General features: G+C 37.2%; 1 protein-coding gene and 1 long non-coding RNA gene across 2 annotated transcripts; one reads left to right on the forward strand and one right to left on the reverse strand.

Annotated features, from left to right (window-relative positions):
• Positions 1-281: 281 nt before the first annotated feature.
• LOC111900595 (disease resistance protein Roq1) lies at positions 282-18517 on the forward strand. Its single transcript, XM_023896477.3, has 5 exons — positions 282-970; positions 1522-2605; positions 2809-3084; positions 16775-17548; positions 17636-18517. The coding sequence occupies exons 1-5, from the start codon at positions 471-473 to the stop codon at positions 18206-18208; spliced, it is 3207 nt and encodes a 1068-aa protein (XP_023752245.1). The 5' UTR covers positions 282-470; the 3' UTR covers positions 18209-18517.
• LOC122195663 (uncharacterized) lies at positions 14298-15844 on the reverse strand. The gene is made up of 2 exons (XR_006186138.1): positions 14975-15844; positions 14298-14599 (listed from the first exon to the last, which is right to left on the reverse strand). It is a non-coding gene; the product is annotated as an uncharacterized LOC122195663 (long non-coding RNA).
• Positions 18518-22505: the final 3988 nt, after the last annotated feature.

Genomic DNA, 22505 nt, shown 5'->3' on the forward strand with positions numbered 1-22505 from the left:
GCATATTTTGTGGTTATCTACTTTTAATATTCGAAGTCAACAATGTTCGAAATAATGCATCATTCAATTTTCACAGAAAAAAGTATGAAATTGGAATTTTTACTGTAGATATATTCTAATTTATATATTTCTTTCTACTTTATTTGAAAATAATGCCTCATTCAATTTTCACAAAATATGAAATTGGAATTCTAACAAAAAGCTGCGTTTATTTCCATTGCCCTGTTTCTAATGAAAATGTTCCCATCAGAAAATTTCCTCCATATTTTCACAAATAATTGTTTATTATCATAACGACATTATCAATGCATGTGAAACCAACTCCCTTCATTGAACATGTCAAGGGATAAGAAATTTCTTGAGCCTTTTCCTGAAACTGAAATTTCTGGGAAACCCACATCTTTATATATATAATTTCATTTCCCTGAGGTGCACAGACCACTTTCAATCTCAAAAAAATCAACTCATCGATGGCCTCTTCATCATCTTCTCCCTCTGCTCCAGCCTTTTCATCTCATTCCTGGAATTATGATGTTTTCCTTAGTTTTAGAGGAGAAGATACTCGTCGCACTTTTGTTGATCATCTCTACACAGCTCTTGAACAACAAGGGATCAACACTTACAAGGACAACGTAGCACTTCCTCGGGGTGAATCGATCGGCCCATCCCTTAAGAAGGCAATCAAAGAATCATATATTGTTGTCATCATATTCTCTAAAAGCTATGCAGATTCATCGTGGTGCTTGGATGAGCTTGCACATATTATGACATGCAGGGATATAAGAGGGCAGATCGTTATGCCCATATTTTATGACGTGGATCCCTCTGAAGTCCGAAAACAAAAACGGAGGTATAAAGAAGCATTTACCAAACATGAGCGTGAGAACAAGACCAAGGTTAAATCTTGGAGAAAAGCACTTGTGGATGCAAGTAGCATTTCTGGATGGGAAACCAGGAACATTGCTAACGGGTAATTTTCTTCGTTTTTGCACTTTGTATGCTTAAGATATGTGTGCTATACGACACATATATACTTCTTTTAAGAGTTTTTTATACAAATGTTTTAATAATTTTTGATGAAGTTGATGACCTCTATAAATAGAGAGGTTTTGACTACGTCACTTGATCAGAGCCAAATATAAACATTTAGAAGATTAATTATGAGATGGTTTCAGTAGATGTGGTTTGTTATGCTAGTGCGCAAGTTTAAAAGACATCCCAAGTCCTAGGATTATGTATAGGTATGATGTAATCTATTGAGTTCTAGTTCTAGTTCCGTACTTAACACCTCACGTCAAGCTACAACAGAAATTCATCTTGTTTTAGTTTTTGCTATTTGAAACTATTTGATATTTCTCAAGAAATTGTTACAAACTACTTGATATCCTTTTTGCATTCTATCGGATTGTGAAATATGGACGGTATTATGTTTCTTTTTCCTTATTTTATGGACCATGAGACAAATGACCTCTTTTTTCAATGTGAGCATATGTCAATTATCCTTGTATATCCATTGCGTAGGCATGAATCACAAGGCATCAAACAAATTGTTGTCGAAATTTCGCAGAAGGTGCAACAAGTAGCTTCAAGTGCAAATGATAACCTAGTTGGAATAGTGGCTCGCATGCAACGTTTGAAATCAGAGTTACAAATTGAGTCAGGTGGTGTGCTTATGATTGGAATATGGGGGATTGGGGGTGCTGGTAAGACTACTCTTGCATCTTCAATTTATGATGAAATTTGTCGGCAGTTTGATGGTTGCTGCTTTATTCCAAATATTCGAGAGGAATCAAGCAGGCATGGTTTGGGGAAGTTGGAAGAAGATATACTTTCAAAAATGGGAGTAAATAGAGTTGGAGGAGGAAGATGCTTGATAAATAATAGGTTTCATCATAGAAAAGTCTTGATTGTTCTAGATGACGTCGATCACCTTGGCCAACTAAAAGCGTTAGCCGGATCACGTGATTGGTTTGGTGAAGGAAGTAGAATAATTATAACAACTCGAAATAAGCATTTATTAGTTGCACACAAAGTAAATGTGATACATAGTATTAGGTTGTTAGACAATGATGAGGCTATTAAGCTCTTTCGCAAGCATGCACCTCGGGATAACAGACATGTAGAAGATTATGAAAATCTTTCTAAAGAGGTGGTCTCTTATGCTGGTGGGCTTCCGTTAGCCCTTACAGTTCTTGGTTCTTTTCTGTGTGACACAGAAATTAATGAGTGGAATAGTGCATTAGTGAGACTAAAAGAGATACCAGATAATGATATTGTGGAAAAGCTAAAAATCAGCTTTGATGGGCTTAAACCCGTTGAGAAAGAGTTGTTCCTAGATATTGCATGTTTTTTAAGGGGGTATAAGAAAGATAATGCAATGAGGATCTTTGATGCTTGTGGTTTTCATCCTATTATAGGGGTGAAGGTTTTGATACAAAAGGCTCTCATAACTATTTCAGAAGATGGAAAGTTTGATATGCACGATCTGGTGCAAGAAATGGGACACCACATTGTTAGAGGGGAACACCCTAACAATCCTGAAAAACATAGTAGGGTCTGGAAGGTAGAAGATGTTGTGAAAATATGCTCTATGGATGCAACCACGGTAATGTTAAGCTAGCTTTTCATGATATATATATATATATATATATATATATATATATATATATATATATATATATATATATATATATATATATATATATATATATATATATATATATATATATATATATATATATATATATATATATATATATATATATATATGAAGAAATACTTTTAACTCAACCTTGACACCATTAACAGGAACTTGACATGATTCAAGCAATAAGTTTCAAATATAGTAGTGAGGGTCAGCTAAAAAGGAATAAACTTCAGAGGAATTTTAGATACGGCAGTGAGAATCAGTTGAAAAGGTATAAACGTCTTCTTCATCCGATTGTTGCAAACGCGAAGAACCTTAGGTGGATTGAATGGGAAGGTGATCTTGCAAGTCCATTGCTTACTAACTTTCCACAAAGGACACTTTGTCATCTAGTATTGCATAACAGCTTGCAAAAACAGCTCTGGGAGGGTAATAAGGTAATTGTTATTGTCTATCTAATTAATTGATGAAAACAAAGTGGATGGTGAATGTTCAGCCTGCATTATTTTTGGTGTCATTATATATATATATATATATATATATATATATATATATATATATATATATATATATATATATATATATATATATATATATATATAGAGAGAGAGAGAGAGAGAGAGAGAGAGAGAGAGAGAGAGAAACATCATATATGGTCCCTGTGGTTACCCAAAATCTGAAGTTTAGTCCCCATGATTTAAAAACCTCATAGATGGTCTCTGTGGTTTCAAAACTTTTAACAAATGGTCATTTTTGCTAACTCCATTAGCATTTAACCGTTAAGTGAAGGGCATTTCTGTCATTTCACAACCACAGGGACCATTTATGATGTTTTGCTTTATTTAAAAAAAAAATTATAATTATTTAATATTAAATTTCCCCACCCTCTCTCTCTCATTCTTCTTCTCTCTCTCTCTCTCTCTCTCTCTCTCTCTCTCTCTCTCTCTCTCTCTCTCTCTCTAAACCCTCGATCAGATCCTAAAAGGCACCACCACCCAAAATTCCTTAGCCGCCCGTCTTCCACACAAGAAATAATGGCGACTGAGATCTCTCATTCCTTCTTCCCATTGTCGCATCGCCTCCGGACGGTGTCACCTCCTTCCTCGACTTCTCGATTCTGCCTCCTAATCTAGATTCATGATGTGGAATTTGCGAGTCTTCAATCAAATTTTCAACTATCATTATCAATCTTCTACTACTACTACTCATCATCGATTAATTCAATCCTAGTCTCGAAAATTGAGATTTCATGTTGTGGAATTCGTGAGTAATTCACTTAATTTGGAAGATCTGGTTAATTTGATCCCTATATCTTATTGTATTCCTTCCACTTTGATTGATCATTCCACTCTGTGAATCTACACTTGATGAAGCAACCGATCATTCAATCAATCGTTTCTTTTTCTTGATTAGAAATCTGAAGATATGATTACCTTTACAAGGTTGTATTCATAGGTTACAACTAATAGGGGATGGGGCCATCGTCTTCATCAATTCGAGAAGGGAAAAAACATGCAAGAAGCAGAAAAGGTTTGGTGTGAAAGATCTGTTGCCGAGACTGGCGATCCCGTTTTTCTGACGAGTTCGTTTCTTCCTTGGTATTTAACCCAACAATGGGACTGTGGGAACGAAGGGAAGACAACAATGACCAAGGGAGGGCGCTACGCGACGTTGGTGAGCTCGAAGGGTGGTATGGGAGGTCGGGGTTGGTCGTAATCACGAAAGGAAGAGCTGGGGATCAGGTAGGATACTACACCGTCAGGATGGAGGCAGCCTCTTCTTGGCCGGTAGTGAAGAAAAACGGGAAAGGAAGAGAAAAGTGAGGGTAGAGAGTGTAATGACCCAAATTTCACGTCCAAAAAATTTGTTTTTAAAACATTACTTTAGAAAACATTAATAATTAAAAACATTGTTTGATCAATCACATCACAACATAAACCATGTCTAAAAGCCAAATCATACAGCCAATCGAAATATCAGAGTATAAATCCCAGAGGAATCTCGTAAGTGCGGAAACTAGTGTGTGTGTATGATGTGCCGCTACCGCGCCAGCTCCTTCCCCTTCGATGAAGAGGTACCTGAAACCAAAACTGTAAACTGTAAGCACAAAGCTTAGTGAGTTCCCGCATAATACCTCATACCATGCAAGCATATAACATACAACATTCAGCTAGGAGTTACGGGCCTCGCCCACACTCATGAAGATACGAGCCCTGCCCACACTTCGCTAGCCGGGAGATACGGGCCTCGCCCACACTCTACTATCTGGGAGGGACGGGCCTAGCCCACACTCCACTCTCGGAGAGATACGGGCCTTGGCCACACTCAACCGCTAACTCATAATATACAAGTATCACACAGACAACAAGTATATACAACTCTATCATACTGACACATATATCATAATTAACTAAACCAAGAGATACGGGTTCGGCCCACACTCTAGTGCTAACATATCGTCTACACGGGTCGGCCTTGGTGCCATAGACCCGTTCCTACTGGAAGGAAACTCACCTCGAAATAGATGCTGGTTTGTGTGGGAATTGACTGTCTGCTACTGCTGCTGTTCCGGAAATCCTTCGGCTATAATTCCCACAAAACACTCAATCAAACACCGCTAACTGATCCTCGGATAAATTGACCATTTTACCCTTGATCAAGTTAAAAGTCAAAGCCAGAGTCAACTTTCAGTTGACCCGAATCGCCGAGTTGACTCCCCAACTCGCCGAGTCCTTATCCAATCAATTGTCCTGCAACCCGTCTCTACTCGTCGAGTTGGGCGTTGACTCGACGAGTTCTCCTTCTAAACTGATATCTAAGTCCTTCATCCTACTCGCCGAGTTGTATGAACAAGTCGCCGAGTTCATCTTCATCCGATGAACAATTTATGATGTGACTCGCCGAGTTGTATGAACAACTCGCCGAGTCTGTTCTTGATCTAAGAAGATTTCCTTGAACTCGCCGAGTCAGGGCGCTAACTCGCTGAGTTCCTTCATGGGTGAGTTCGGCTACCAACTCACCGAGTCCACCCAGGACTCACTACTCAACTCGACACAATGAAAAGGGGACAAACTCGGAGACTCGCGACCCGACTTGCCGAGTCAGATGAGCGACTCGCCGAGTCTGCTTCATGCAAAAGCCAAATACGCGATTTTGCTTGAATCCAGTCCATGCCATTCATAGATCTGGGCTCCTAGGGCCTGGTTTACATGTAAAGTTTCCAACTTTACGTGTAGATCATCACCAATAAAGGTTCTAAGGCTCAAAGTGCACCAAAAGGGGTAGATCTAGGGCTTGTGTGCAATATGACTCCATAAAGGCAGTAGATCCAAGCTCCAGGGACTGAATAGGGTCTAGATCTAAAGGCTAACAACTTGAATCAACCAACAATGCACAGCCAAGCTTGGGACATGGTTCAAGAAGGACTTTAATGGAGTACTAAGCATAGAAACAGAGGGAAAACGAGTCATACCTCAAATAAATTACTGAGAGAACACGAAGATGCTTGGCTTCCTTTCCTTCCTCTTGATCTACTCCTCTTCCTTCCCAAAATCTTCAAGAAAACACACTAAAAAGCCTCAAACTCACAAGAACAAGGGCTAGAATGTATGGAGAGCTTCTGAGGGCGAAGGGGGCGGAGTTGGGGCGCAAATGGTTGGTTTAAATAGGGTGCAAACCCTTGAAAATTAGGGTTTCATCAGACAGCGCGGACTCGCCGAGTTCATAATATGGACTCGCCGAGTCGCCAACTTAACCGCGTCCCAAGTCCCGTCTCTACTCGGCGAGTCGGGCCTCCAACTCGCCGAGTCTAAGGCCAATAATACAAAATACTCAGATAAATCTTACATACCAGGAACCAGGTGCTACAAATCTCCCCCACTTATTTTAGACTTCGTCCTCGAAGTCTGCTGCTCGATCCTGAAACAGCTCAGGGTAATGCTCCATCATCTCTTCCACCGGCTCCCAAGTCCACTTCGATCCCTTCCGGTGCTGCCATTGCACCTTCACGAGTTCCACTCGCTTGTTCCTCAAATCTTTCGACTTCCTGTCGAGGATTGCGACTGGGCGCTCAATGTAATTCAGGCTATCATCAACCTGTATATCCTCTATCGGCACTACTGCTGAATCGTCCACTAGGCACTTCCGCAGTTGAGAAACATGGAAAGTGTTGTGGATCTGGCTGAGCTCGACTGGCAGATCTAGCCTATACGCCACCTTCCCACTCGGGCTACAACCCTGAACGGTCCAATGAATCTCGGGCCCAACTTGCCCCACTTCCTGAATCGAATGACGCCTTTCCAAGGCGACACCTTCAGGAGAACCATATCCCCGACTTGGAACTCCAAGTCGAATCGACGCTTGTCGGCGTACCTTTTCTGTCGACTCTGAGCAGTTTGAAGCCTGCTCTGAACCTGCTGGATCCTCTCGGTCGTCTTGAGCACCACCTCGGTGCTCCCCATGAACCTCTGGCCAACCTCCCCCCAGCATATTGGGGTCCTGTACCTCCGACCGTACAAAAACTCGAATGGAGGGCGGTCAATACTTGCGTGGTAGCTGTTGTTGTATGAGAACTCTGCCAAGGGAAGATAGGTATCCCAGCTACCACCGAAATCTAGCACGCATGCCCGCAACATATCCTCCAAAGTCTGGATGGTCCGCTCGCTCTGACCATCCGTCTGCGGGTGAAAGGCGGTGCTAAAATGTAGACGAGTGCCCAACTCCTCATGAAACCTCTTCCAAAACCTGGAAGTGAACCGCACATCTCGATCTGATATCACTGACACTGGCAGCCCGTGCCGCGCTACTATCTCCCTAATGTAGATATCGGCCAGCTTTTCGGCCGAGATGCTCTCCTGGATCGGAATAAAATGGGCGCTCTTGGTCAATCGATCCACGATGACCCAAATCGAATCTACTCCACGCGCAGTCCTGGGAAGCTTCGTGATAAAATCCATCGTGATATCTTCCCATTTCCACAGTGGAATATCCAACAACTGCATCTTACCATGCGGCCTCTGATGTTCGGCCTTGACCTTCCTGCAGGTCAAGCACCGCTCGACGTACCACGCCACATCCTGCTTCATGCAGGGCCACCAATAGTATAGGCGAAGATCCCGATACATCTTCGTCGCCCCTAGATGAATGGAGAATCGGGATTTGTGCGCCTCCTCCATCAAGATCTGGCGCGCGCCTCCATGATACGGCACCTACACCCTACGGTGTAGTGTCAACAACCCCGGCTATCATAATCGAAAGAGGTGACTTGACCCAATATTCGCTCACTCTTCCGATGCTCCTCCTTCATAGCCTCATGTTGAGCCTCCCGGATCTGCTCTAATAGGGGAGTCACCACAGTCATCCTCATACAAATATCCCTGATCGGCACCGCCTTGCGGCTAAGCGCATCGTCCACCACATTGGTCTTCTCTGGGTGGTAAAGGATCTCACAATCATAATCCTTCACCACGTCCAACCACCGACGCTGCCTCATGTTCAGATTCGGCTGATCCATGAGGTACCTCAAACTCTTGTGGTCCGTGTAGATGGTACATCGAACCCCGTAGAGGTAATGCCGCCAAATCTTGAGGGCAAAAACCACCGCCCCAACTCCTAATCATGTGTCGGGTAGTTCACTTTGTGAGGCTTGAGCTGCCTCGAAGCGTAGGCAATGACATGTCCCCTCTGCATCAGTACCGCGCCCAACCCTAAAATGGACGTCTCACAGTAAACCACAAAATCGTCTACTCCCTCTGGCAGGGCTAAGATTGGTGCCTCGAACAATTTCTGTCTCAGCGTCTCAAACGCAGCCTGCTGCTCGGGTCCCCACCGAAAGACTACGGCTTTCTTCGTCAGTCGCGTCAGGGGTAGGGCTATCTTGGAGAAGTCCTGAATGAATCTCCGATAATAGCCTGCCAATCCCAGGAAACTCCGAATCTCAGATGGAGACTTCGGAACCTCCTATCTCATCACGGCCTCGACCTTGGCCGGATCGACCAGAATCCCGTTCTAGTTGACAAGGTGTCCGAGAAATTACACCTTGCACAACCAAAACTCGCACTTGGAGAACTTGGCATATAAGCTCTCCCTCCTCAGGGTCTCCAAAACTTCTCTCAGATGCTTCTCATGCTCCTCCTGTGTCTTGGAATAAACCAAGATGTCGTCAATGAAAACTATCACAGACCGATCCAGCATCGGCCTGCACACGCGGTTCATGAGGTCCATGAACGCGGCAGGAGCATTGGTGAGCCCAAACGGCATCACCACGAACTCGTAGTGGCCATAGCGCGTCCGAAACACGGTCTTCTGCGCATCCTCCTCTCTGACCCTCATCTGATGGTATCCCGAACGCAAATCGATCTTGGAAAACCAAGACGCTCCCTGAAGCTGGTCAAAGAGATCATCAATCCTCAGGAGTGGGTAACGGTTCTTCACCGTTGCCTTATTCAACTCCCGATAGTCTATGCACATCCGGTGCGACCCATCCTTCTTCTTCACAAACAAGATCGGGCTCCCCAGGGTGAACTGCTCGGACGAATAAATCCCTTGTCTAGCAGCTCCTGCAGCTGTATAGACAACTCCTGCATCTCGGGAGGAGCCAACCGATATGGTGCCTTGGCTATCGGAGCCGCACCAGGAACGAGGTCAATCCTGAACTCCACCTGTCGCTCCGGAGGTATCCCAGGAAGCTCCTATGGGAAAACATCTGCGAAATCTCGAACCACCGGAACCTCGCTCACTGTCGCCTTACCCGCCTCCCGGGTATCCATCACATATGTGACATATCCTGCGCATCCCTGCTGAAGATTGCATCTAGCCCTCGCTGCTGAACATACAGTGGGTCCGCAATGTGGCCTCTTGCCATGAATCACTAACTCTCCCCCACCAGGGGTCCTGACTCGCACTAGCTGCTGTGCGCAGTCTATCACCGCCCCATTAGGGCTCAACCAATCCATGCCTATAATCACCTTGTTCCCGCGCAACGGAATGGGAACCAAGTCTACCAAGTAGCGCTCCTCAAACAAACTCAATACACAATCCCGAAACACCATCGATAAACGCACCGACCGATCATCAGCAATCTCTACCTATAAAGGGCAATGCAATATGCCTGAAGACTCAGGAAACTTCTTGCTAAGCGCAAGGGAAACAAATGATCGGGAGGCACCCGAGTCGAACAACACCTGAACTGGGATGCCGTTCACATGGAACGATCCCGTCACCACGTCGGGTGCGGCGCGTGCCTCCTTGGTAGTCAGCTGAAATGCCCGGCTCCTCACCACCGGAGCCTCTGCCTTGCCTTGCCGGCCATCAGTGATCCGCAAGGTTGCTGGAGCTGGCGCCTTCACTGGAACAGATGCTGTCAACTGGGGGCAATTGGCCTTCTTGTGGCCCCTCTGATTGCAGTGAAAACACAACAACTCCGATGTCTGAATAGCCGAAACAAGAGTAGTACAATCCCTGCTAAAGTGCCCTGCCTTGCCGCACTTGTAGCAGCCTGCTGATCCCATCCTACATGCTCCCTCATGTGTCCTGCCGCATTTCCCGCAGCGGCCCGGTCCCCCTTGGCCTTTCGGCCTCCCATCTGATCCCCTGGGCTTCTTCCCTGAAGCCCCAACCACCTGCCCCGCCTCTGCTTTCCTCTTCCGAATGTGCTCTAAATCAATCTCCATTTCCCTTGACCTGAAAATCATGGACTCCAGGGTAGGGCAAGCTGAAAAGCTAACATGCTCTCGGATGTCAGCCCGTAGCATGTCATGATAACGGGTCCTCCTCATATCCTCATCACCCGCATACTGGGGCACCAGCAAATCCCTCTCCCGAAACTTGGCAGTGATCTCCGCCACAGTCTCCGTCGTCTGCCTCATATCCAAGAACTCCCTGGCCAGCTGCTGAAGCTCGACAGCTGGCGCAAACTCCGCCCTGAACCTGGTCGCAAAGTCCGACCAAGTCATAGCCTCGACAACCGAGGCTCCCAATGAGTCCCCCACGGACTCCCACCAATCCCTAGCTCGATCTCGTAAACATCCCGCTGCGAACCTTACCTTCGACCCCTCAGGGCAGAAGCTAATCATCTGTGTAGACTCAATGTCGGCAAGTCATCGTCTGGCAGCTATGGGGTCCTTCGCCCCGTGGAAATCTGGCGCACCACTGCCCCTGAAGTCCTTGAAGGACAGTGTGCGAGATCTCGACTGGCCAGATGCCATGTCGCTCCTGAATGCCCGAAGGCGATCTTCCATCATAATCGGTCCCTGTGGTTGTGAAATGACAGAAATGTCCTTCAATTAACGGTTAAATGATAATGGAGTTATCGAAAAGGACCATTTGTTAAAAGTTTCGAAACCACAGGGAACATCTATGAGGTTTTTAAACCATGAGGACTAAACTTCAGATTTTGGGTAACCACAGGGAACATCTATGAGGTTTCGAAACCAAAGGGCTTGTAGCCCAGCGGTATTAGGTGGTGTCTTCCCTCTTTGAGGTCGAGGGTTCAAGTCCCGTCATGGACATAGATGGAATAGATGTTGTTAGCTTAGGAGTAGATTAGATTTGCCGGTTCAATATATATATATATATATATATATATATATATATATATATATATATATATATATATATATATATATATATATATATATATATATATATATATAAGTGGGTTCAAGATAGAACCATAAAAACCACCTTATTACCATTGGATCATTTATGAATAAAAAGGTATGATGGTAAAATAACTATTTTATTTAAAAATAAAACAAAACTTATTAATGATGTTATAAATTATAACTTTTATTTGAAATTAATCTCAGTAAAATAGGAATGGAAAATTTAAACATCAAGCACAAAAAAATTCTAATCACACGAATCAATAAAAAATTCAAACATCAAACATCAAATATTCACATTATATTGATGCTTATTGTTCATAGATGACCATTGAAAAATATATGAAAATTTAAAAGTGTTCGTAATTAAACATGTACGTGAATAAATGTTCATAACTGACATGTTTGAAAAGTATAATAAGATATGAATAAATGTCCAAAAGTTATAATTTTCATCGTTATATATGTATGAATGTTATGATCATATATGAATAAATGTTTATAATTGGACATGTATGAAATTTTTGATCAAATATGAATAGATATGAATAAATATCCCGATAATCTTCATAAATGAGCATATTTTAGAAAAACCCAGAAATAAAAATTCATAAATATTCATAACTGAACATTTATAAATGTTCACAATTAGCATATATATATATATACATATATATATATATATATATATATATATATATATATATATATATATATATATATATATATATATATATATATATATATATATATATATAAAAGAAATATTTTTCTTTTCACAATGTTCATTTGAAACTCTCATGATTTTTCAATTTCTTTCTAATAATGATTATAAGTTGGTTAATAAGGTTAAAAACATATAACCTAAAGTGTAATCATATATAAACTAAACTTCAATATTAAAATATTATATTACTTTTATTTTTAAAGTTATGTCTTTAACTTTTAACATATTATATTTAATTTATTAGTTTTAAAATGTTGTTGTATTTAAATTATTATCTTTTTAAAGTCATAATTTTTTAACAATTTGGATAAAATACTTAAAATGTTAATTTAAATATATAATTACACGGTATAAATTATATTTCAACTTAAAGAACCCAAATAATATTTTGTAAATAGTTAAAAGTGATAAATTATATTGTCTTTCTATTAATGATTATATGTAGGTTAATACGGTTAAATAAATATCAAACCTAAACTGTAATCATAAATAAACTAAATTTCAATATTAAAATAATATTTTTATGTCTACTTATAAAGTTATGACTTTATATTTTAACGTATTATACTTCATTTATTAGATTTAATATGTTGTTGTATGTAAACCATTATCAGTTTAAAACTACAACTTTGGACAGTTTGGATAAAATACTTAAATTGTTAATTTAAATATAACATTACATGGTCAACTTAAATATAAATTTCAGATCCACTTAAAAACCCAAAGAATATTTTGTGAATACTTAAAAGTTATATATTATAGTGCTAAATGCAAAAACTAAATTTTAATCTCAATTTAACTAAAATATTTGCTAAATATATTTTTATAATCATTAAAAGCTTTCAAATAAGTAACATAACATAAATTACAATAACAATAGTTAAAAATAACTATATATAAATGATTATATTGTTACCTTTACAAACAAAAACAATGTTTGATGTTTTAAATAATTAGAATAACAAAAATTAAAACGTTAAGCTAATAAATTTAAAAAAAATAATTAACAATAACAACTATATAACATTAAACCAAATATTATTTTTTATTTTCATTGATGAGTAACTCGCGGGTAAAGGTTATTCAAACGATTAACATTATGCGGTTTTAATAGATGTACATATTATCATATAATTCAAAATAATCAATACATTATATCAACTTAGTATACGAATTATTATATATATTAAATTTAACAACAACGTTATTTTTATATTTAAGAAAACATATATTTATAAAGATTTCAACTATATATGTGTTTTTGTACAACGCGCGAGTATTTGCCTAGTAAATTATAATCTATATTCTATATTCTAATAAAAAATTAGTTTTTTTGCCAAGTGTCACTCATTTAGACCTACTAATTAATAATAGGACACTTGTCAATATTTTGTTTCTCCTAATTAATATTTTGTCAAGTGTCATTATACTCCTCCAATTTACATATATAACCACTAAATTTATGGATACTAAAATCATGGTTTTCGTGTGTGTGTGTGTATATATATATATATATATATATATATATATATATATATATATATATATATATATATATATATATATAATATACCTTAATTAATAATTTATTAGTAATCATTAGATTTTTATGAAAGCTTAATTTATTTTGTAGTCATGTTTCCCATGTGTAGTAAGATATGAATAAATGTCCAAAAAGTGATAATGTTCATCACTAAACATGTATGAATGTTATGATCATATATGAATAAATGTTTATAGTTGAACATGTATGAAATTCTTGATCATATATAAATAAATATCCAGAAATTGATAATGTTCATAAATGAACATATTTTAGAGAAACATAGAAATTAGTCATGTTCATAACTAAACATGTATGAATATAACCACATCATATATATATATATATATATATATATATATATATATATATATATATATATATATATAGGGTTAGGTTATTTTGTTTTCACTACTATTGTGTGCATGTATGACTGATTCTGGACCAATCATTTTAGTTATTTTAAGAAAGTAATTAATGCATATTACATGTTGAAAATATAATAGGTATTAATTACATCTTCAACATTTAATAAACTTTAATTACTTTCTTAAAATAACTAAAATGATTGGTCCATAATCAATCATACAGGCACACAATAGATAGTGAAAACATTTGAACCTATCTCTCTCTCTCTCTCTCTCTCTCTCTATATATATATATATATATATATATATATATATATATATATATATATATATAATGCTCGTTAATGAACATACATACGTTCAATTATGAACATTTATGAAAAAACACCTACAAATAAACGAGCAAAAGTAAAGAACTTAACTTTACCAAATAAAATAAGATGACCATTCATCCATATAAGATTGCAAAAGCTACAATTGCAAATGAGAAACCATTGAAACTAAAAATTAAACATTTCAAATCAGTAAATTCTATGTTCCAGCTTGAAAATACCTATTTTTCATCAATCTTACTAGATTAATGAAGTACAGTGTAACATTACATTCATCATGCAACAAGTTCATCCTTCCTCTTCTTCTCATAATACAAGCATCCTTACTTTATTATTCACAACAACTGCTACTGGCTCACTCATCTTGTAAGCAATAAATCTAAATCAAAGTACAATAATAAAATTTAGTAGTGATAATTAATCATTTTTTAATTCCTTACAAAATAAATGAGCAGATTAGCATAAAGAAAGCATACAATATATAGAAAAAAATTCAATTCTAAAACATTAGAACATTTCAGGGGACATCACTTTGTTACGCATATCAAAGTGACTAAATAATTTGGCACTTAAATAAAATATATATAAGAAAAATAAGTCACCTCTAAAGCATCAGAATAGGAAATTAAGATCTCGCATGATTAACGGGTTAATCAGCCTTTTGGATCAGATACACGTACACTCAATAATTTAAATATGTATTAATTAGCTTACGAATCATGAAAACAATAGTAGGATATGATTTATTACTCACTGTTCTTCATTTCCAATGAGATATCAAGTAAAACTGTTCGCATCTGGTGGAGTACGACATCAAGAAAAATAAAATACCCAAATGCAATCGATAAAGCCATACATGGGGGGCATTGATCGTATGGTTGTATTGGAATTAGGCATTGATCGCCGACGGCGGCGCCTCTTTTTCCTTCCGATTACAGGAACACATCACACAAACACACATCGTCTTTCCCCTTCTTTTGGCCTCTTCCGATCATTATATTGGATGTAGGGCAGCAAACATTTAATTTATTGTTTTCTTTCCTTTTGATTTCATTGTTTAGTTCCTTAATTTTAGTAGCTACGACTGAAAATAGGAGAAAATCAATGAAATGGATAGTTTTTAAAGTTCTTAGAGCGTGTTTGGGTGTTTATCTAAAAACTTTTGAGAAAAAAAAGTGTTTGGATATCTAATAAGGACTTTTAAAACTCCTTTTTATTTAACATTTGAAAAGGAGTTTTCAAGAAGAAACAAATTGTTACTTTTTGAAAAGACTTATAACTTTTTAGGATAAAAAACAAACAAAAGATAATTTTCTGCCAAACTAATTGACTTTTATCACTAAAAAACTAATCCAAACACTTTTTTAAAAACTCATTTCCCATCATCATAAATCAATAAGTCCTTTTTGGCAAAATTCATTTTCACCTTCAAAATGAAATCTCAAACCCATATAACCTTTTGTATAAATGATACAATGGACAAGGGTGTAAAGTTTTAGTGTGTACCTTTTTAATCTAATCAATTTATATAATAATCTTAAGGTTATAAATGTAGTTATGTGTTTTCATGAGTTTAAGTTGGTTTTACATTGATCTTTTGTGTGTGTGCGCGCCCACGCGCGCGTGTGTGTGTGTGTATATATATATATATATATATATATATATATATATATATATATATATATATATATAGTATTGAAAGCATAACCTATAATTTTCCTTACCATGGAAGTCTAGTGGATGAGGTGTGGAATTCCAAACATGAAGTTCAGGGTTCAAACCCAGACACATGCAAAATATCACTAATGTTCTTTTATTGATCTCTCATGTACGCTTTGGGGCGTGTTGACGTGGGTCGCTCAGATGATGCAATTTACTTTTTTAAGTGTTATATGATAAACTTGGTAAACTACAACTTTTTTAATGCCAAGAAAACTTTATTAGAAACAACTAGCGAGAGGCTAATATTACGACGAGTTCAAACATTCCCTTAACGGGCCATTGCGCGACCTGTACCAATTACTCTGGCTAAAAGCTAAAAGTTCCGCTTCATTCGCTAGGTCGTGGATGCTTCTCCCCGAGTTGTTAAAATGTGGTCGTTCTTTTATTCCCAGATCACGGGTGCTTCACCTCATTCACTAGATCATAGCCATGAGCACAACCGAGACCGACCACCTTTTTCAGTTTTTATGTAAAACTCATCCTCCATATAAATACCCTTTTTTCTTTATTTTTTTGTTAATTGATTACTATAACAAAACATTCATATCGTTGATTTTCGTTCAAATATCTTTTTTTTTATTGATACACAGATTGTTAATTTAACAATTAAACATTTTAAATGCTTTCCATTTACAGATAGAAGGAATTCTTTTTTGTTATTGCCTAATCTTCATCCCATTGAAAAATAGTGTACACATTTTAGAATTCTTTGCTTATATATATATATATATATATATATATATATATATATATATATATATATATATATGTGTGTGTGTGTGTGTGTGTGTGTGTGCCATAATTTTGACTTGTTTGCACTTGTAAACAACAGTTGCTGCCAAATTTGAGAACAATTGAACTTTGGGGCTTGGATAACCTAATCATGACACCAGATTTTGATAATATTCCAAATCTTGAAAGATTGAGGCTTAATAGATCTCGGTGTCTAGAAGTGGCTCATCCATCGATTGGACGTATAAGAAAGCTTGTTTCCTTATCTATAAAAGATTGTCCCATTCTGGATATGTTTCCACCTATTACCCAACTAAAGAAACTTGAGACACTTTCATTTTCTGGGTGCATCGAACTTTTTAAGAACATGGACAATTTACCACATCTTGAGTTGGATAATAGTGGGAAAGAAGTTGCATCCTATATAGAATCAGGTCCAAAATATTTTGTTACTTGTTGGAGGTGTGGTTGCAACAATATTCTTGGTGTAGAATGTTGTGTAGGGTTGCGGTTTTTTCTCAAGGACTTAAAATATTTGAATCTTAGCCGGTGTAGTTTGGGAGATGAAGAAATCACCTCTGCTGTTTGGGAGTTGCCCAATTTGCAAGAACTTGATCTAAGTGAAAATATATTTTCCCGATTAAATTTTAGTCTCTTGCAACTTCCTCGACTCAAATGGCTCAACTTGACTTTGTGCCAAGGCCTTGTTGAATTGTCAGAGCTGCCATCAAGTATAGCTGTTGTTAAGGCTGATTGGTGTACATCACTTGAAAGCTTTGGTGATATTTCAAACTGTAAATGGTTGTGGAACGTCTCAAACCGGTGGGGGAAAAAACTTGGTGATGGTGACATATTACTAACCTCCATGTTGAAGGTTTGGCCCTACGTATCATTTAAATTTCAATCTTTATCATCTAAACCCGAACATAAGAATCATAACTGAATATCTTTTCCATGACAGGGAAAGGCTATTGAAGATCATTTTATCCGTGTCACTCTTGAAAATCACATTATTCCAAAGGGGTTAGTCCGCAGGTTGTTTATGGGGAGTACATTTATACTGCATTTTCCAGATGATTGGTACAACGACTTTTGCGGGTTCTTAATATGTGTTGTTACCGAAAAGAAAGCTAGGTATATTAATATAGTCATCAACCAAGTGGTAGATGAAGATTCTCTATTTGAGCATTTGCAGGAGTCTAAGGAAGCGATGATCCCTAAATATAATAGCACAAGGACATATGTAGGATATGTTTCATTTGGTTCATTAAGGCACACCGCATTTTCAAATTCATCATACACTATGATTTCAGTTTCCTTAGACTGTGTGTATGGGAATCCGTTTGAAGGTAGGAGTTATATTGTAGCTGAGCTCCTTCCTCGGAAATATCAACCACAAACAACAAAAGTTGCAATAGATTCCTCAGAGTTTTGGGATAAGGAACTTGATTATATACAACCACCATTTACGGTTCAACAAGATTCTAAGTCTTCTATCAAGATTATATGGCGACTCGAAAACAGCTTACACTAATTTGTTAGTGATTTGTTATAGGTTTGTGGTGATCTATATATTCCTCTATTCGATCATTATGAACTCTTTCACTATTTTTGTTGACTTTTATTCGACCATTATGATTTGTTCTTTAGGTTTGTTTTCCTTTGTTCTACCAATAAGACATTTAACCAATAAACAAGGTTCTATAATGGAGTACATTTTAGGCCCATATGTATATACCTATTAAATTAGGTTCTATATTATAAAGCTTATACATATATCAACCGTTGATGAATAATGTTTTATTTCCTCCATCTGCCTCCCACATGTTAACCGTATTTTATATGGTGTATTGTGAAATAGAATACGGGTAGATTAGGAACCGTGTTTTATTTGAGATATAGAATATAGCAACAAAGTCAGGATATTCTATTTGGTGTGTTGTATTTGTGATGGTGTTTGGTGTATTTTATTCCATTTAGTTTTATTTTTTTTTCTAAAGGTCGTGTATATCTAACAAATCGTATTCAATCGTTAAATTCTTGAGCGGTATTTACTAACATTCTTGTTGATAATCACTTCAACCCTATTATATATGAACCAGTTTATAACCCGTGGAAACCACGGGTTATAAAATTAATTAAACTTTCATAATAAAAGTTTATAATTATCAATCAATTATTTTAAATAAATTATTAATTAAGAGATATATCAAAATTTTAAAGTTATTATATAACATCAAATTTAACATATAATTAGAAAATATAAATCTGAATTTTGAAATGAGTTGCCTAATATATTTAAATTATACATCACATATTATCAATAAGATGTTGTATTAAAGTAACATTTGATGGAGATTAAAAATATTCATTTATTAGAATAGGATTTATAGTATACACTTGCCATATCCTTTTGTTTTCTTGATTAAGTTGGTACAATATTTTTCTTATCAGTCTACATACTTGCTTTTGCTTAATTGAGGTGTGTTTTATTTTTCTTTTATAATCTCTATATAATTACATAATTTATCAATTATCGGAGTTTGGCATTGGTTACTAATTGATACTATATATATATATATATATATATATATATATATATATATATATATATATATATATATATATATATATATATATATATATATATATATATATGGGAAAAGTGAATATACCTTTAAGGTTATATAAGCTTAGGCACCCTAAAACACCATAATACGTTGTTTTGTTTGATATATCCATCATAATGTTCTTAAACTTCAACTACTAACTTGATTTACTTTCAAGATTTTTGAAATTTCACTATTACTTTCTCTTACATCACATCTTTTTTCCGAACACCAACTAGGCTATATATATTGTAGTTGAAAATGAAAATTACGTAAGAGGAAGATAATCATGTAGTTTATAAAAATCTTAGAAGTAAATCAAGTTAGAAGTTAAATTATAAGAGCATTGGACAATTAGAATGATGAGTTTGAGTAACTAAGCTTATATACCCTTAAGGGTATATTCACTTTTCCCTATATATATATATATATATATATATATATATATATATATATATATATATATATATATATATATATATATATATATATATATATATATATATATATATATATATATGAGCGTTCAATCGAGAATATTTCTTATGAGAACATTTGAGAACAAATTTAGATCAAATAATTTTTTAAATTAAAATTATAAAATAATATTTAAATAAATCAAAAAATGGTTACAAACAATTAAAAAAACTCACTAACCAACACAACCCACCACCACTACCTACCACCTACCTCCACCACCCATCACCACCACCCACAACCCACCACCTACCACTACCACCACCCATCACTACTCATTAACACCACCCGCCTCCACCACCACCACCACACCTACCCACCACCCACCAAAACCACCACCCGCCATCACCATCACCACCAGCCACCATGACCACCCATCTCAACTACCCACCAATACCACCCACCACCACCTCCCCCACCCACCTCTATCACCTATCACCACTACCAACACCACCACCACCCATCACCACCATTTACCACCACCACCTCCACCCACCACCCACAAAAACCACCATCTGCCACCGCCATCACCACCCAACACCTACCAACCCCCAACCAACCGCCACCACCACCCATCACAACCACCTACACCCACCACCTTCCACTGTCACCACAATTGCCACCAACCACCATTGCCTACTATCCACCACCCCTACCCACTGTCCACCAAAACCATCACTCATCAACATCACTACCACTTGTCATCGCTAACTACCGTCACCCATCACTACATACCACCACCGCCCATCACCACCATCCACCTCCACCACGATGACTACTACCACCCCTATTACACCTACCTAACATCCACCAAAACCACCACCCACCATTATCACCACCACTCACCACCGCCCACCCACCCACCACCAGCCATCACCACCCATCACCACCACCCCGCTTCTACCATCTACAAAAACCACCACCCGTCACCACCAAACATCACTATATGCCGCCACTACCCATCACCACCACCACCTACCCACTCATCAACAACACCACTATCCACCACCCAACAACCATACAACCATCACCCACCAACTACAACCCACCACCCTTCACCACAAGTATCACCCATCATCGTTCACCAACCACCACCACCTAACCATTTATCACCCATGACCCTCCATCACCTACCACCCACCACTACCATCACCACCCACCCCTATCACAACTACCATAACCACCATCCATCACCATTATCCACTACTACCACCAACCAACCCACCACAACCACCCACCTCCCACTACTTACAACGATCAACACCATATGTGATTAAATGCATATAATCAACTAAATCATATGTGATTATATGTATTTAATCATATAAATCACATGTGATTAAATACATATAATCATAGTTGATTATCTGTATCTACTCACATACGACTTATATAGACATGATTCATTTTCATGTTTTCAACTAAATAATTTTTCTCATGTATTTAGTCACATGTGACTATATGTATTTAATCATGTACGATTAATTTGGACCAAAAAACTATTGAATCCATAATACAAAAACAAATCTTATGTATATAAATCATATTTCATTAAATACATGGGAACAAATATTGAATCGAGAAAGACAAAATGTATCTTTCCCATATAAATCATATATGATTAGATACATTATACATATAATCACATGTGATTAAATACAACAAGTATGAATCCAGAACGGGAAATTGAAACTTGTCCACATAAATCATATGTGATTAGATACATATAATCAAATGTGATTAAATACAATAACTATAGAATCCAAAATGCCAAAATGAAACTTGTCCAAATAAATATTATGTGATTAGATACATATAATCACATATGATTAATTTTGGATTACGTGTCTAAGGCCATAACTATAATTAGTATGTGCTTGACTTGATAGTAGCATGGTCCTTTTGGGGTGCCTTCACTTTAGCAACTTGACAAGATGATATATGGAGAGAGAGAGAGGTTAATAAATGATTTGTTAATATATTATGAAAAAAATATATTAATTAGAAATCATATTTTTTTTAATTATTATTTAATCAGAAATTAATTTGGAATTAATTTTGTGATTAAAGGAGCTGATTAAAAGAACGGGGGTTGTTTTGCAAATCATTGATAGTTGCAAAATTGGGCTGTTGGACTCCTTAGAATGGAGTGGATGAAAACTATAAGGAGGTCCTATAGATTTCGTCTAGGGCTTCAAGACGAGTCGTCCATGGATTTCTTAAAGCCTAAGCAGGAAATTTGGGTTTCCACCTAAAACCCTAGCAGCCTCAGCAATTTAAAGACCCCAAGGCATAAGGAATTCGGCCAGTCCTTGATCTGGAAAACCCTAGCGGAAATTCTAAGTGTATTCCTCCTCTCTCATATCATCCTATTGCTATAGGTGTTGGTGAGACATTAGCGGTGCAACATTTGGGGCACTAAGCTTTCAAGAGTCAAGATCTACAAAGGTGTTCTTGTTATTACTACATAACAAGCAAGGTAACATCAAAACCCTAATTTATATATGAATTTCGAATTATATATATGCTAGATCTAGGGTTATTGTTTTGGTATTCAATTTGAATGTCCAATTAGTGAAGAAACTTAGATCCAAAGCAATTAGGGTTGCATGAACACATAGGTTTGTTGTTATGCTCAAAACTCATCAGTGGTATCAGAGCCTAGGATGCTTTTCAATTGAATTGATGCAATAGTGAACCGTCCAAAGAAGAAGCAAATCAATTTTTGTTGTCTGATGTAAGAAC

This window comes from Lactuca sativa, chromosome 8 (assembly GCF_002870075.4).
Source record: "Lactuca sativa cultivar Salinas chromosome 8, Lsat_Salinas_v11, whole genome shotgun sequence".
Taxonomy (NCBI): Eukaryota; Viridiplantae; Streptophyta; class Magnoliopsida; order Asterales; family Asteraceae; genus Lactuca; species Lactuca sativa.